Source organism: Engraulis encrasicolus, chromosome 16, assembly GCF_034702125.1.
Source record: "Engraulis encrasicolus isolate BLACKSEA-1 chromosome 16, IST_EnEncr_1.0, whole genome shotgun sequence".
Taxonomy (NCBI): domain Eukaryota; kingdom Metazoa; phylum Chordata; class Actinopteri; order Clupeiformes; family Engraulidae; genus Engraulis; species Engraulis encrasicolus.
Window position 1 is genome coordinate 41,570,424 of NC_085872.1, and position 14,350 is coordinate 41,584,773.

Genomic DNA, 14,350 nt, shown 5'->3' on the forward strand with positions numbered 1-14,350 from the left:
TATTCCATCACTAATTGAGTCATAGAGGCAACACAACACAATAACCTTGGTGATTGGCTATGGGTAACAATAATGCACAAAGTAATACAATGGTGGTACGTACGGTATAATAATACATCACATAAACAGTCATGGGTAAGTGGTAAGGGAGTCAGACATGTGTCCCAAAGGTTGCCAGTTCGACTCTCGACCCGCCAGGTTATGGGGGGAGTAATTAACCAGTGGTCTCCCCCATCCAAATCCATGACTGAGGTACCCTGAGCATGGTACCGTCCCACCGCACTGCTCCCTTGGGGTGCCTCTAGGGCCTGCCCCCTTGCACGGGTGAGGCATAAATACAATTTCGTAGTGTTCAGTGAACACTTGTGTGCTGTGGAGTGCTGTGTCACAATGACAATGGGAGTTGGAGTTTCCCAGTTCACTTCACGGCTTTCACTTCATAATTTAACACATCAAAGCAATAGGCTATGACAAGGGATACGGCTGCATGCTTCAGCTGAATTATGACCATAATTCCATAACTCCCATCTGTCATTGCACGTGTGAATCAGGCGGAGGCATATGGACACTGTGTGCAGAGGAGCTGGGAATAAAGACAAGAACGTACAAGCGCACACAGCTGTCTCTCATCTACCGCACAGGCTGCCCAAGGGCTAGTTAGAGGGGGAGACATGTAGTCAGACAAGACCTAAAAACAACTTTCAAATATCTCTGCCATCTCACATCATTCAAGAGTTAGTCTCAGCTCCAAGGGAGTGACTATTGAGCCACCTACTCTTGTTTGAGAGTGTTTGAATGAATTCCTTCACAGTTCGCCTAATGACTACTGTTTGATATTGTGGCCAGAGTAGGTATTGCCACTATGCTGCTCAATGAAAATGTATGGCATATTGGCAAATGTGAGCTTTTCATGAATATTGACTAACTAATAAATCAGTAGTTATTAGTATGACCAAAGAACAAAAAGTTTTGCAGCTAAAAATGTCTATTTCTGGAAATTCAAAATGGCGGACAATGGAGAAGATCCCCCTTTTCGTGTATGAAAAGTGCAATTTTGCCAGTCATAATGAATACTTAGAATTTGATGGTGATGGTAAGTATTCATGATAAAGGTAACATTTGTGAATGGGCAGCATGGATTCTGGAAATAAACAAATATGCAGGGTGAAGAAAAGGAGTCGCACACAGGAGCTTGAGGCTGTTCTGTGAAGCTGTATTAAAAGCTGAAAATAATTTGGGAATTATTTTGGGAACACTGATGATGGGCTAGACCCGAAATGTTTGAATCCCACTTTTTGTTTTGGCTTCTCTTTATTTTCAGCTTTTAATACAGTTTCACTGAACAGCATCAAGCTCCTGTGCACGACTCCTTTTTCTTCACACTGCATTTTTGGTTTGGAATTACGCACCGAGCAAAACTTCTCAAGTAAGACAAAGGCGCGGGCGCCATCTCTACCTTCACCGGAAGTAAACAACTAAAAATATTACACAGTGTAGCTTTAAAAAGGGTTCCTTGACTTAACTCTCCTATCCAACTGAGTCTACTGTTTATCTACCACCTTCCTCTGGATGCTGGAAACTGGGAAGGGAGTGTGTGACAATTTGCAGGTGGCAACGAGTGCTGGTAAACACTGAAGTCGCGCACGCGTGTGTGTGTGTGTGTGCGTGCGTGCGTGCGTGCGTGTGTGTGTGTGTGTGTGTGTGTGTGTGTGTGTGTGTGTGTGTGTGTGTGTGTGTGTGTGTGTGTGTGTGTGTGTGTGTGTGTGTGTGTGTGTGTGTGTTTGTGTGTGTGTGTGTGTGTGTAGGGGTTTGTGTGCATCTTTGCCAATAACAAAGTGGCAGGTCTCTGTGAGGGGACACAGATATCCTATCAAAGACACAGCAAAATCAAATTTAGCACAAGATGCCCGGCAAACACAACACTGTGATTAGACACGATAACAGCAAATAGCCGTTCAGTACAAACACTATGACCTTCCATCCCAAATGGAACAACTCCCTGGAAACTAGGGCAGCCATATAGTTTAATACTGTTGGTTTTTTAAGAGTCAACATGCCAAAGGAGGTAAGTGAAATGTCAACATAGATTGGCTCTGCTATGCAAATAGGTATAGCCCAGTAGTACACCTTTCCACATCGGAAAAGTGACCAAAACAACACTGCAGAGTCAAGCAACACGATAAGGATGTTGACATTGTGATGCACAGCGCAGACTAGTAATGGCTCTGGGGGGGAGCTGATATTCCATGTTCCCTTAAAACACCTTTGTTTACTCGTTCAGTTCATTTGTCATTAGGTGTAGTGCCCTTCACGCCACCTGTCTCCTGGTACTGAACCTTATGAGCTTTCCTGCCCCCTGCCAGCACAGTCCAGTTGACACCTCCTCAACCCCTGCTCTGCACGAGGCTTTCTAGGACCTTAGCCAGATACGGTGGTCAGAAAGTAGAGTCCGCTGCTTGCTTACTTGCCCTGCTGATTGGCGTACGTGCCTTTGGCAAATTCAGAACTTTAAAGTTGATGTACTGCAGAATGAATGGTCTGACATGGAGGACAGCATTCTACATTCAATGGAAGGCTACAGCTTTGTTTTAGTTACAGCTCAACGGTCTTCATTCGCAGCTATACACCAACCTCATGACCAAACAGTTCAAGTTCACTTAGGGACATGAACTGCCATACACTGCCCAGACCCCCCACCCCTCCCCCCTTCACCACCACCACCAGCAGCAGCAGCACCACCACCACCACCACCCTCCCGCACCACTCAGTCACCCTCTGTTCCATTCCAACGACCTCCAACAAAGTTATGCCTCCCCTCTTTACACGCTATGCCTTTTCGCAGCATGCTGCATTCCAATTATAGTTTCCGACAGGACTGCAACACACATCTGCAAGTCTGATTATTACACATTTACAAACACAAAACACTGTAGTCCTCCACTACAGTCTATAAAACACACAAAACACACACGCACGCACGCACACACACGCACGCACGCGCGCACGCACGCACGCACGCACACACACACACACAAACACACCAGCACACACACACACACAAATGATGCTACAAACACAACAACCACAAACAATAGTCCTGTAAGTTCCTCTCTGTCTGTCTGCCTCTCGATCTATCTATCTTTACATGACAAGATTAGACATGTCAGACTCGAGCGGATACCACACAAGATCAGACATGATCTAGAGTACAAATGTTAACTGATTATATTACCGGAGAACATGAAAAAATAGACGCCGCGCCACATGGCAATGTCACTGCATTATTCCTCTAAAAACACCATTGGAGGTAATGCCGTATCTATGAGGACACAAGGCCTGTCTTCGTCCTTTCCGGAATCTACAAATTCATGTTCAAGAGCTCAGCTTGTCATGTAACATTTGCAATATGCTTGATGCATCGCGGAGGATCTGCATTCTCTAAGGACACATAGAAAGTCATTCCTAGTCACAACAATAAGGTGAGAGTGAAATTTGAGGGAGATAGGGAAGGGGCAAAAGGCAAGACATGCCATAGCTCTGTACTGGAATATTTCTCCTGTAGATACATAGAATTTGTTATGATTTTATTTATGGAGGAACATGGGAGGAACATTTCATTTATGGGAGCAACATTAAAGGACATTGGAGACTCAGCAACCCACGCACAAACGCACGCACGCACGCACGCACTCACTGTTTCCCTCCTATTTCTCTCTCTCCTGGCAAAGGGAAGGTGCCAGTGTTGTCAAGTCACCAAGTCGAGGGGCATGGCAACGTGGAAAAAATAAACAAAGCATCAGCCACATGCGATTGAACGATAGATGGAAGGGTGAGTAGAAATGAAGGGCAACGCGAAGGGAGGAAGATACGTAGGCTGTGGAAAAGTTGAGCTAGAGAACAGCAGATATGGCGTGCGGTCAAACACGTGAGCATGTGCTCCCTCTTATTCTTGACGGTCACAGGCGTTTTCCCTAATGTTCCCAGCCTGCCCATCAAGCAGCTTCCTCGCATTCATGAAGCTGAAAGCATGCTTTGCACGTGCCGCAACTTGGCACCTGTATCACACGCGATTACCTATCCAGATGAGGAAGGGAGGGAGAGAGAGACCGGATAAAAGACAGAGAGAGGTGAATGGGACATGTGTCCTTGTGTATTTTGGCTAGGGGTGGGAGGTGCAGGGGAGAGGGGAAGGCGTGTGGGTAGAGCTCCGCTGCGATTGGCTGGGATATACGTGCCAAATTTTAAGACTGTGATGTGGAACAACATGTGCTCCGTCCATCAGGAACGGCCAAAACACACTTACATCCTCACCAAACAAACATGCGTGGGCAAACAATCAGGCACACACAAACACACACACACACACACACACAAACACACACACACACACACACATACACACACACACACACACACACACACACACACACACACACACACACACACACACACACACACACACACACACACACACACTCACACACTTTGACATAATCTAAATGATTGGAAACGTCACACAAACATGAACATGGAAAACATGACTATCTCGGACATACAACAGAAACTCACAAACCCAGTTGAACTTCTCAGAGTTTACACTTTAAAAAGCCATGTCATTCAGACGAAATGCGAAATACACCCTGGGCTTACATAATAGGCCTACACCAAAGTAATGTTTGTATTCTGGGAAATGATTCAAGCCAAATAAAGAAACCCTTAAATTGAAAGCTCAAATAACAGATGATATGTGAATGCCTATTTAGGCTGCCCTTTTGTATGTTCTATATATGTTAGCACGTATCTTGTTTACTTGTTGCATGGGCATGTTGGTGTATATATGTCTGTTGGCAAGTATTTGATGCAAGCTTATATTTTAGGCAATCTTGGTGTGTTTACACTGTATGCATGTTGCATGTGTGTGTGTGTGTGTGTGTGTGTGTGTGTGTGTGTGTGTGTGTGTGTGTGTGTGTGTGCGTGCGTGCGTGCGTGCGTGCGTGCGTGCGTGCGTGTGTTTGTGCGTGTGTTTGTGAGTACATACGTGCATGCGTGCGTGCATGTGTGTGTGCATGTGTGTGTGCGAGCACTTAGTATTACTTTACCGTGAGGGAAGTAAAAACAAGGGAGATTCCTCCAAATCCATTCAAGGCGATTGCAACAAAAATCAGCAACGACAGTGCTGGGGAAACAAGCAGACGATCCACGGTCATATAAGCAACTGTTTTACAAATGACAGGTTATTTAAAATGTAGTACAATACAGAAATGCTTGTAGGCTTGACACAAACTTCACTGTTGTTTTATTGTACACTTTGCTCAGTCCTTGAATCTGACACATAGTAGATCAATTAAACATACAACAATTGATTTAACATGAAACTATTTTAACAAAATCAAAGATGGGGCAGGTCATTGTTGGTAATTATGAATAACTGTTTTCCCAGGCATCTGGTCTGACGCCACGCACTCACCAGTAGGATTATAGGCAGCCACGGCAATCAGAGCACAGGAGAAGGCAAAACAGGAGCTGAGAGAGACAAACACAACGATAAATACCTAGAAAACGCAAATAAACTTTCATACCCTTATTAAGATAAAAACTCAATTGGTCTTACTATTCAACAGTGATTGTAAGTATTAAACCTAAACCTAAAACTAATAAACCGTTTGTTGCAGTAGATGCTATATGTATTTTGTAATGTATTATGTAATATTTGTAAGTATGTGTATTGTGTCCCATTTTCAGCACTAGTCGCTGTGGTACTATCTGTGTAAGTAAGTGTAAGTAATGACAAAAAAAATGATGATGCTGAAGATGAGGATAATGATGATGATGATGATGATGATGATGATGATGATGATGATGATTTTCATTGTGTTTTTTTTTTGGGGGGGGGGGGGGGGTTAACCCCTTAAGACGCGGCTTAATACATTTGTTGTTACCAGTATGGTAATGACCAAGTCGTGGTGCATTTCTAAAGGGCCTGTGTTGTGTCATAGTATTGTAGTGCTATGGTAGTTACATTTCAATGACTATTACAGCGTGCCACTGGAGGTACGACGCGCATTAAGGGGCTACGCTGGTCCTGACTCACCTGCCCAGCAGGCGGAGTGGACGGGGGCCGTATTTATCCATGAGTATGCCAAGTGGCAGCGTGGCACCACTAATAATGAAGGAGCCAATGGTGAAGCCCAGGTTAAGCACCTCCTCCTGGTCTATGCAGGTGGGCCACTCCACACCATTCCACTCCGGCGTGTGGTTCAAATGGTGCGTGTCGTTCTCTGGTGAAGGAGAAGATTACATTTTATATTACATTACATTACACTAAGCTAACGCTTTTATCCCAAGCGACGACTTACTGTTATTTACAGGGTATTGGTTACAGTCCCTGGAGCAATGTGGAGTTAGGTGCCTTGCTCAGGGGCACCTCAGCCATGGAGTGAGATAGGGAGTGGAAAGGTGGGATTTGAACCTGCAACCCTCTGATCTTAATCCCAGCTCCATAACCACTACGCCAGGGCTGCCCAAGAACAGTGCGAAGAGGAGGCACAGCACTGGGCAAAGTTAATGTAACTGACTGAACATAGCTAGTAGTAAGCTTCCTTTTAGGGTTCATTATATATTTATAATGGTTTATGCTCTCTTGTTTCATTTGAGTAGCACTGGGCAGCCAAGAGGTAGCATAGCGGCATGGGGAATTTGGGTAGGAGAGAGAGGAAACAGGTAGGGAAAAGATGGGGTCCAAGTAGTGAAACGGATGTCACAAATGCCAACAAAGCACTGATGTGCATATCCTGCTGTTTTCTACGCAAACGATAACCGATAACCCTTTTTGACTTTAAGTGGAATGCTCCCTCTCCAAATGTCAACCTCAGGTAACAGAAGAGGAGAACTACCTTCACGTCGCTTTCATAATCGCTTGGCATTAAAAGCCATGGCTTATATAAGCACATCAAAACGAGATGACCTGCATTCCAGCGGCAAGAATATACTTGTAAAGGATTATCTGTCCTACCTCAGATACATGCCGCTACGCTACACTACACTACGATATGCTATGCAAAGGTATGAATGTTGCCGCGGGGGAGTTCCCTCACCTGAGCACAGGTGTGAGTAGAAGCCTTCTTGCTTGAGCATAATGAGGAGAGAGGCCCAGCCCAGCAGCACGGCGGAGAACAGCAGGTTCTCAATGACGGCGGTAATCGCCATCCACCACCGCCGCTTATAGGCCTGGTACAGGGAAGGAGCCATTCTGAAAGAGAGAGAGAGAGAGAGAGAGAGAGAGAGAGAGAGAGAGAGAGAGAGAGAGAGAGAGAGAGAGAGAGAGAGAGAGAAACGAAAGGCAAAGTGAGGGGACATTACGCTAACAGAGAGGAAAGCACATTGCCTCCACTATCCTTCTCCGTCCAAACATTTTTGCCAATAATCTGGCAAGAGCAGTTGCATATACACTTGCACGTACTGTAGGTATATCAACTTCATATCATCACACACAGACGCATATTAAACTTCTCCGGCTTCTTGTGATGAGCCTACAGCATAAACTTAAGTGGCAGCCCAGCCCAGTGATGAGGCAGTCTTCAGTGTTGGAGTGGGACACATGTCAGCAGCACCACTCCCTGCCTAGACGCCTTCCTAGGGTACACACTCTAATATGGCTAAGCAAACACCAGGCCACTTTTTTTTTTGAAGGGTAACACACAGGGTCTGCCTGTGTTCTCTGCGGGCATTCCATGTTCCATTCAGCCGCACTGCTGCATATTTAGACTCTCATGCTGTGAGGTGTGAGGGGAGTTTGTGAGTGGAGCTGCTATTTTTTCCTGACTCATGCTGTGTGCTTTTCATTTCGTCAAGAAACTGGCTGCACGTGTGAGGCAATATTTTTTTAATGTACAATGTGTATGTGAAAGTGTGCCACGTGCCTCTGTAAACTTGGTTTTATCAGGATCAGCTGCTCTGGAAGAGTGCCCGGCTGCCCGCATGCATATGTACATTTCTCGGGCAGACATTTCAATGTAAACAGAACAGTGAACCTCTCCATGTGCATAGGAAATGTGTGGCAAATAGCGTGCATGTATACAAAGGATTGGAACGTTGATAATGATATAAATGAGAATCAAAGCAGGCATTCCAGGGAAGCTTTATTGCCCGGGGGCACGTGTCTATGACTTGGGAACCCTGCCTATGATAGAAATAGCCTGGGCATGGAACTGTGAAGGAAACATGCCCACCCACACAGCCCCACGACCCCACACATCCCACAGGGGCCCACTGTGAATCAAGCCCCAATCTAAAAACTAGACATCTAAATAGATTGGAGTAACTATCTGAAAACAAATCATACTTTGGTCTGCCGTGCATTCGATAGGAACCTTTTGGAAACACACATGTTTAAGTAATGCAATTTCAGCCATCAACCCTACATGACATCTTTACTAATATTACAAAACACAATCAGCCACCTGCTAGAGCTGTCTCCTCCACTTCAAGCCTGCTCTCCTCTCCTGTCCTCTGATGCTACCCAGGACAACAAGATGTATGTTAGAATGCTCATCTGTTGCTATGACGGCCCCTCTGTGATCCATCATTTTAATTATTTTTCCCCTTTTCTTTAGGCCTACTTTCTTCAGCTGTTAGGTTATTGCCTTGCTTTGTTTGGATGATGATGTTGTTATTGTTGTTGTTGTTGCTGCTGCTGTTGTTGTTGTTGTTGTTGTTGTTGTTGTTGTTGTTGTTGTTGTGCTGCTTTGTTTATTTTTAGCCTGCCTTTCCAATGTATCAAATTATTATAAAATTCAGTTCAGGGGATTTTCGCAAGGGGCCTCATGCATCGCCTACCTTGACAGTTAGCCTATCACCCTTCCCACGCTGTCGTTTTATCTATCGTTTCCTGCTGTCACAGAGGCGCGCAAGCTTCAGTTCCAGTCAGTTGAAAACCGCAGGTCTGTGAGTAGCCTAAATGTGAAATTGAAATGAAAAGTTCGCCTGTCAAATACGCTCTCTTCTCCACGTGTTAAATAGGCCTAGGTCTACGGTGCAAAATCGTTATAAAATAATTTCCGGACTTTTCTCCCTTCGTTTCAAAGACCCGAGAGGACCTTAGGGCCTCAACATCACAAAATTATTTGTCATGTCAACTGCCGCATGATAAGGGAATTAAAAAGCAACAGACTAGACCGAAATATGTATGCAGCCAACATTTGAGCTCCTATTAAAAATATATAGTATGCTATGAATGAACACTCTTTATTAACTCACGGAAGAAAATAAGGTATAATAGTGCCATGCAATGCAGTCTCGTAGGCCTACTGTATGCACACTTATGAAGATATCGACTTACTTCAGTGAAGTCTTCGGTAGGTGGAGATGCGTTTCTAGTGATACAGATTAGTTTTCCTGTTTTTCCAATGTTCTCTGCAACCGCTGCTTGATGAAGCCTACCCTTATACCGCGCGCTCCTTTCAAGTGCACATAAGAAACGTATTACAGCTGCCTGGGGTAGTTTGAGAGGCAAGTGATCAGCGTGATATCTGATTCTCTCATGATGTTACCTACTCCATAAACTCTTTCCCTCCCTCCCCCTTGCTCTCTCTCTCTCTCTCTCTCTCTCTCTCTCTCTCTCTCCCTCGATCCCTGCCCCCTTACAGCTAAAAATGGACCTTTGGTTCGTACCTCCACTATTTTGGGTAACTTCTATTCTCCAGAATACGCCTCGCGGTCCGGGACACAGAGTATCCTACACTTGCACGCCACCCATCAAATAAAACGTGCTATTACACGTTTAGTTAAGGTAAACCCGGAATAAGAACATAGCAAACAAACGAAATATTACGCACGAGTCATGTTTGGCCATGTGAGGTCTTTGGTGTGTTCACTGTTGATTTAGTCAAGTGTTGGTTGAAAATGAAACATCACACTACTTTACGTGTGTGATCATTTGAATTGCATGTGCTAGTAAGCCTATTTCTGATCTAAAAACTTTTCTTCTTCTTTGTGTGGGTATCTGTGAGGCAGTGAGCAGAATTTTGTGGAGTAAAGTGAAGTGAAGTTCATTTGATTTAAAATTCATCAAACCAAATCAATTAGAATTCCTTGGTTGGCCTATGTCAGAGGGGCTGGAAAACAGAAATCATGCATCACAAGAATATCTCAAGGATCATGAATTTCGCTTAAAATGCATGGTCTACTTTGCCCGGTTCACACCAGACAATATGAGTATGGGATTTCCAAGCCTTTAGTCCACTTTAAAAATATGTGTTATTATAATAAATGGTGAAAAGAAAGTGTGTGTCATATGAGATAAGCTACGTACCCAATTATAGCCACGTAGTGTCACCCAAAAGGTCGTCATCACTGGCATACTGTCATACCTTGGCCTGTTAGCCGTGGTGTCATACGTCAGTCCTAGGGGGGCAGTAAAAGTCAGTGCAGTGAGGCCAGTGCGGCCAGTGCCACAGACCCCTCTCAGCAGGGACGGCTATATAGGGCGTGCGAGCAGGACATTTGCCCCAGGGCCCAGGGCACTCTTGCATTGGTGGTGGGGGCCTATCTTGGCAGGCCTTAGGGGGTGGGGGGTGCAATAAGTGTGTTGCCCTGGGGCCCTTGGTGCTATTGTTCTGCCACAGCCTCTCACTACCACACTCCACACCCATAGACCCCTCTAACTGCCCTTTAATGGTCCGCAAGGCACCACAACACAGTCAGTCCTCTTGCTGGCACACATAGAAAAAAAGAACAAAACCTGCAAAATTTGTTTGGTTTGGACAAGGCCGATATGTATGCAAACAATGCACCCCATATAGGCTGAATTACTGAATACTACAGTCACCAGCTCTGTAACAGGAATCCTGGTCTGACCGGTGACCTAATCAAGGGGCACATGCAGGTCCGGATTAAGATGGCCTGGGGCTCCCAGGCTAAAGGTTGCTGTGGGCCCCCTGGAGGACAAAGACTCACAATTACGAGTTAGGAATTAAGGATGGCATGTCTACCAACGGTAGTCAACACGACAGATGAACTTTTCAATATTGCATCTTGTCACAATTCTGCATTTTTCACTTATGGCCTGTCAGGGGCCCCCTGGCAGGTGAGGGCCCCTAGGTTGCAGCCATATCTAGCCTGTGCGTTCATCAGTCCCTGGGCAGGCACATGTAAATCACCAATGTCTAAACCAAGCAGAGACAGGTGCACATGTCCAGTCTATCTTAGAGGTCACAGCAGACACCTGTAGAGGTATTCAGGTCGTATGTCTCAACTTAAATTAATCATAATAAACTCTTTTGTAAAGTTTTTCCACAGGTCTTTGTAGGTCTATAATAACATATTTGAGCTATTAAAAGCATGTTTATGTTTCTTCTCACACAGTACGTATTGTCGGATGTAGGAGGTCTTATTCATCAAAATAGTAATGACCAAGTCTTAATCTGTTCATCTGTTAATTAAGGCTGTCAAAAGGCTTGTAATGTTGTTATGATGTAGTTGAGTTTTTACAACAATGAGTGAGCAGGCCATCAGCAGGACCATCAAAACGTTACCTTGACCTCTCCACACTGTCGCAAACACATCAATGAGGTGGATTCATCATCTTTGTGTGTGTGTGTGTGTGTGTGTGTGTGTGTGTGTGTGTGTGTGTGTGTGTGTGTGTGTGTGTGTGTGTGTGTGTGTGTGTGTGTGTGTGTGTGTGTGTGTGTGTGTGTGTGCGCATTGATAATCTGTGGGACATAACAGCATGTTCAGATTTTTACTATTTTGTTCTATCAGCAGATGGCAGAAGAGAGTTGTGTTTTCAAGCAATGATGTGGTCACTGTTTATCAATATGGGCTACACTCCACAATAAGGGTGCATATGTTAAAAAGGATAAATGTTGTAAGAAATGCATTAAGGATGGTTAATTAAGACATGAAATATGTAGGCAGTGATATCTAAAACACCAGTCATTACTAAGGACTATTAAGTAAATCAAGAGTCATAAAGGATTAACTATATTATGTAAATATTGTACATCAAAGGTAGAGTAGAGAGAAGAGTAGAGTATCATTTATTGATCCCGAGAGATATTAAGGTGTCAAGTAGCACACATACATAAATAAAAGAAGACACAAAGACATCACACACAACATTGCACATATATCCAGCATACACATATTCACAGGTCAGATCTCTCTACCCTTCTCTCTCTCTCTCTCTCTCTCTCTCTCTCTCTCTCTCTCTCTCTCTCTCTCTCTCTCTCTCTCTCTCTCTCTCTCTCTCTCTCTCACACACACACACACAGTCACACACACACACACACACACACACACACACACACACACACACACACACACACGAGTGATTCTACGATTCCCCTACGCTTTTGGCAAAAGCAAAATGTCAATTATCAGTATTTTTTTTCAACTAAATGACCTAGATGTTTACATAGTGTATATATTTAAGTTTCCAAACAAACAAATTGCCAAGCTTAATCTTAAATCATTTGATAAATACTCTAATAAAAGCGAACATTTGCTTAATTATTTTGTCAACAGTGTTATGGACAAATACTATGTCATTTCAAACATATATAAAAATACTACAGAGTTGAAACAATATATGTTTGAAAGTGCTTATGTCCCTTAGCAGTAATGTTGTCATTAATCTGTGCAACTGATATAGAAAATGTGATTGTTGAGCTTCATAAGTAGGATTTTATGAGTCACTGTGATACAGACTGACACATTTTTCATCATCATAAATCCCTGTAACGTCTGATTTGAATATAGTCACCCTCCTTACACAAGACTTCCTTCTCCAGAGATAATCCCTAGTGTATGTTCATAGAATTTTTCCAACACATAAGGGATCAATAGCGCAAAAACACTTTCAAAACAGTCAACCGTGTTACTCAACTGTGTTACGGTCAACAGTGCAGGGGAACAAGTCGGCACTTTTTTAGGAGAAAAAAACAGAGCAGACAAACCCATCTCCCTAGAACACAAATTATTTTGTTTATTTGTCTGTCAATATGGATATAAATTGGCAAAAACATACTCCTCCTCAACTGTCATCAGTGTTGCCAGATTGGGCTGGTTCCCGCCCAATTGGGCTGCTTAGGATGGCCGTGTGCAGGTAAAAATGGCATCTATCAGAAAAACCTTCCCACTGCCATATAAATCAATAGAATTGGGCAGGTTTCTATGGATTTTGATGGGCTGGAAATCATCAGCCTCATCTGGCAACCCTGACTGTCATACTTAATTGTAACACCATTGACGGTAACACCGTTGACATTTCAGCCATTTTTATGGTGTTGTACTAACTGAGGACCTCAGAAGTTCCACCACAACACCTTAATCAATTCATGTATCTGTATGCTTTATCTGTGTTTTTCTACATGTGATTTCTAATTCAGATTCTTATGAATATGTTGATAACACAGTTGACAAGCAATTTTCCCGCTATGAGAACATGAAAAAGAATGGATTAAATTATGGAAGGATGGAGCTCAAAATTTACCAAAAAGTCTTCCCGTATCCTGCCAAAGAGGTTATGACATCACGTGATGTTATTCGTATGGCCTAAGACCAAACCATTACTGATTTATGGAGGAGGTTTCAGACCGTGACACGGTTAACACAGTTTTCGTGGACACACACAAAATGGCAAATTTCATGTATAATGGAAAGGACAGTGGTCTTTCTGACAGTTTTGTCATATTGTGATGATTACTGTGAATCAACATTTGCAATCGTCTTGGGCAAAACAAGTTTCTTTACATGCTAATATGAAGACTGAATCTGACATTTGGAAAACAGGACGGCATGAAAACGCCCAAAACCAGTATTGAATATTCATTCTTGCTGAGGGAAATAATGCTATGTCTACACTTTCTGTATTATATGAAAGATAAATGTTTTCTAATGTCCAAAACATCATTGGATGCAGTTAATAGTTAGTGGAATTGCCAAATAACGGACTTAAAAGTGTAGGCGAATTAGAGAATCACTCTCACACACACACACACACACACACACACACACACACACACAATATTTTTTTTTAACTAGAAAAGGTAGAAAAAGTGTCAAAAGTGTCAAGGTGCCAAAGTCAAAGCCAAAGTCACTGTGCATATAGTCCAAGGAAGAGATCCAGGGTGGTCAAGTATCAATTGAAGAGCCGGGAATCCACAAGTTGCCCACCAGCTTTGATTTCTCCAGTGCCTTCAACACAACCCAGCCACTCCTGTGACGAGACAAACGGCTACAGATGGGAGTAGAGACAGGGCTGGTGACCTGGATTGGGAACACCACCAAGACCAAGCTAATAAGAGGACACTGAGCAGGCTGGACTCTACAATGGACAACTGCAACCACCCTT

The 14,350-nt window shown here is 43.7% G+C and overlaps 1 protein-coding gene across 3 annotated transcripts in view; it reads right to left on the bottom strand.

Annotated features, from left to right (window-relative positions):
* The window catches only part of slc43a1b (solute carrier family 43 member 1b), a 17,523-nt gene extending 7,942 nt beyond the window's left edge, over positions 1-9,581 (bottom strand). Inside the window, exons 1-6 of one of the 3 annotated variants that reach the window (XM_063219638.1) lie at positions 9,338-9,581; positions 8,836-8,952; positions 7,095-7,249; positions 6,092-6,278; positions 5,468-5,523; positions 5,100-5,176 (exon numbers count right to left, since the gene is read on the bottom strand). In XM_063219638.1, coding sequence (XP_063075708.1) covers positions 5,100-5,176; positions 5,468-5,523; positions 6,092-6,278; positions 7,095-7,248 — 474 coding nt within the window. In that variant the 5' untranslated portion in view covers position 7,249; positions 8,836-8,952; positions 9,338-9,581. Of the gene's footprint in view, positions 1-5,099; positions 5,177-5,467; positions 5,524-6,091; positions 6,279-7,094; positions 7,250-8,459; positions 8,684-8,835; positions 8,953-9,337 lie in introns of those variants that run through there. The other 2 variants (XM_063219636.1, XM_063219639.1) reach the window with 2 other exon arrangements.
* Between the last annotated feature and the right edge of the window lie 4,769 nt (positions 9,582-14,350).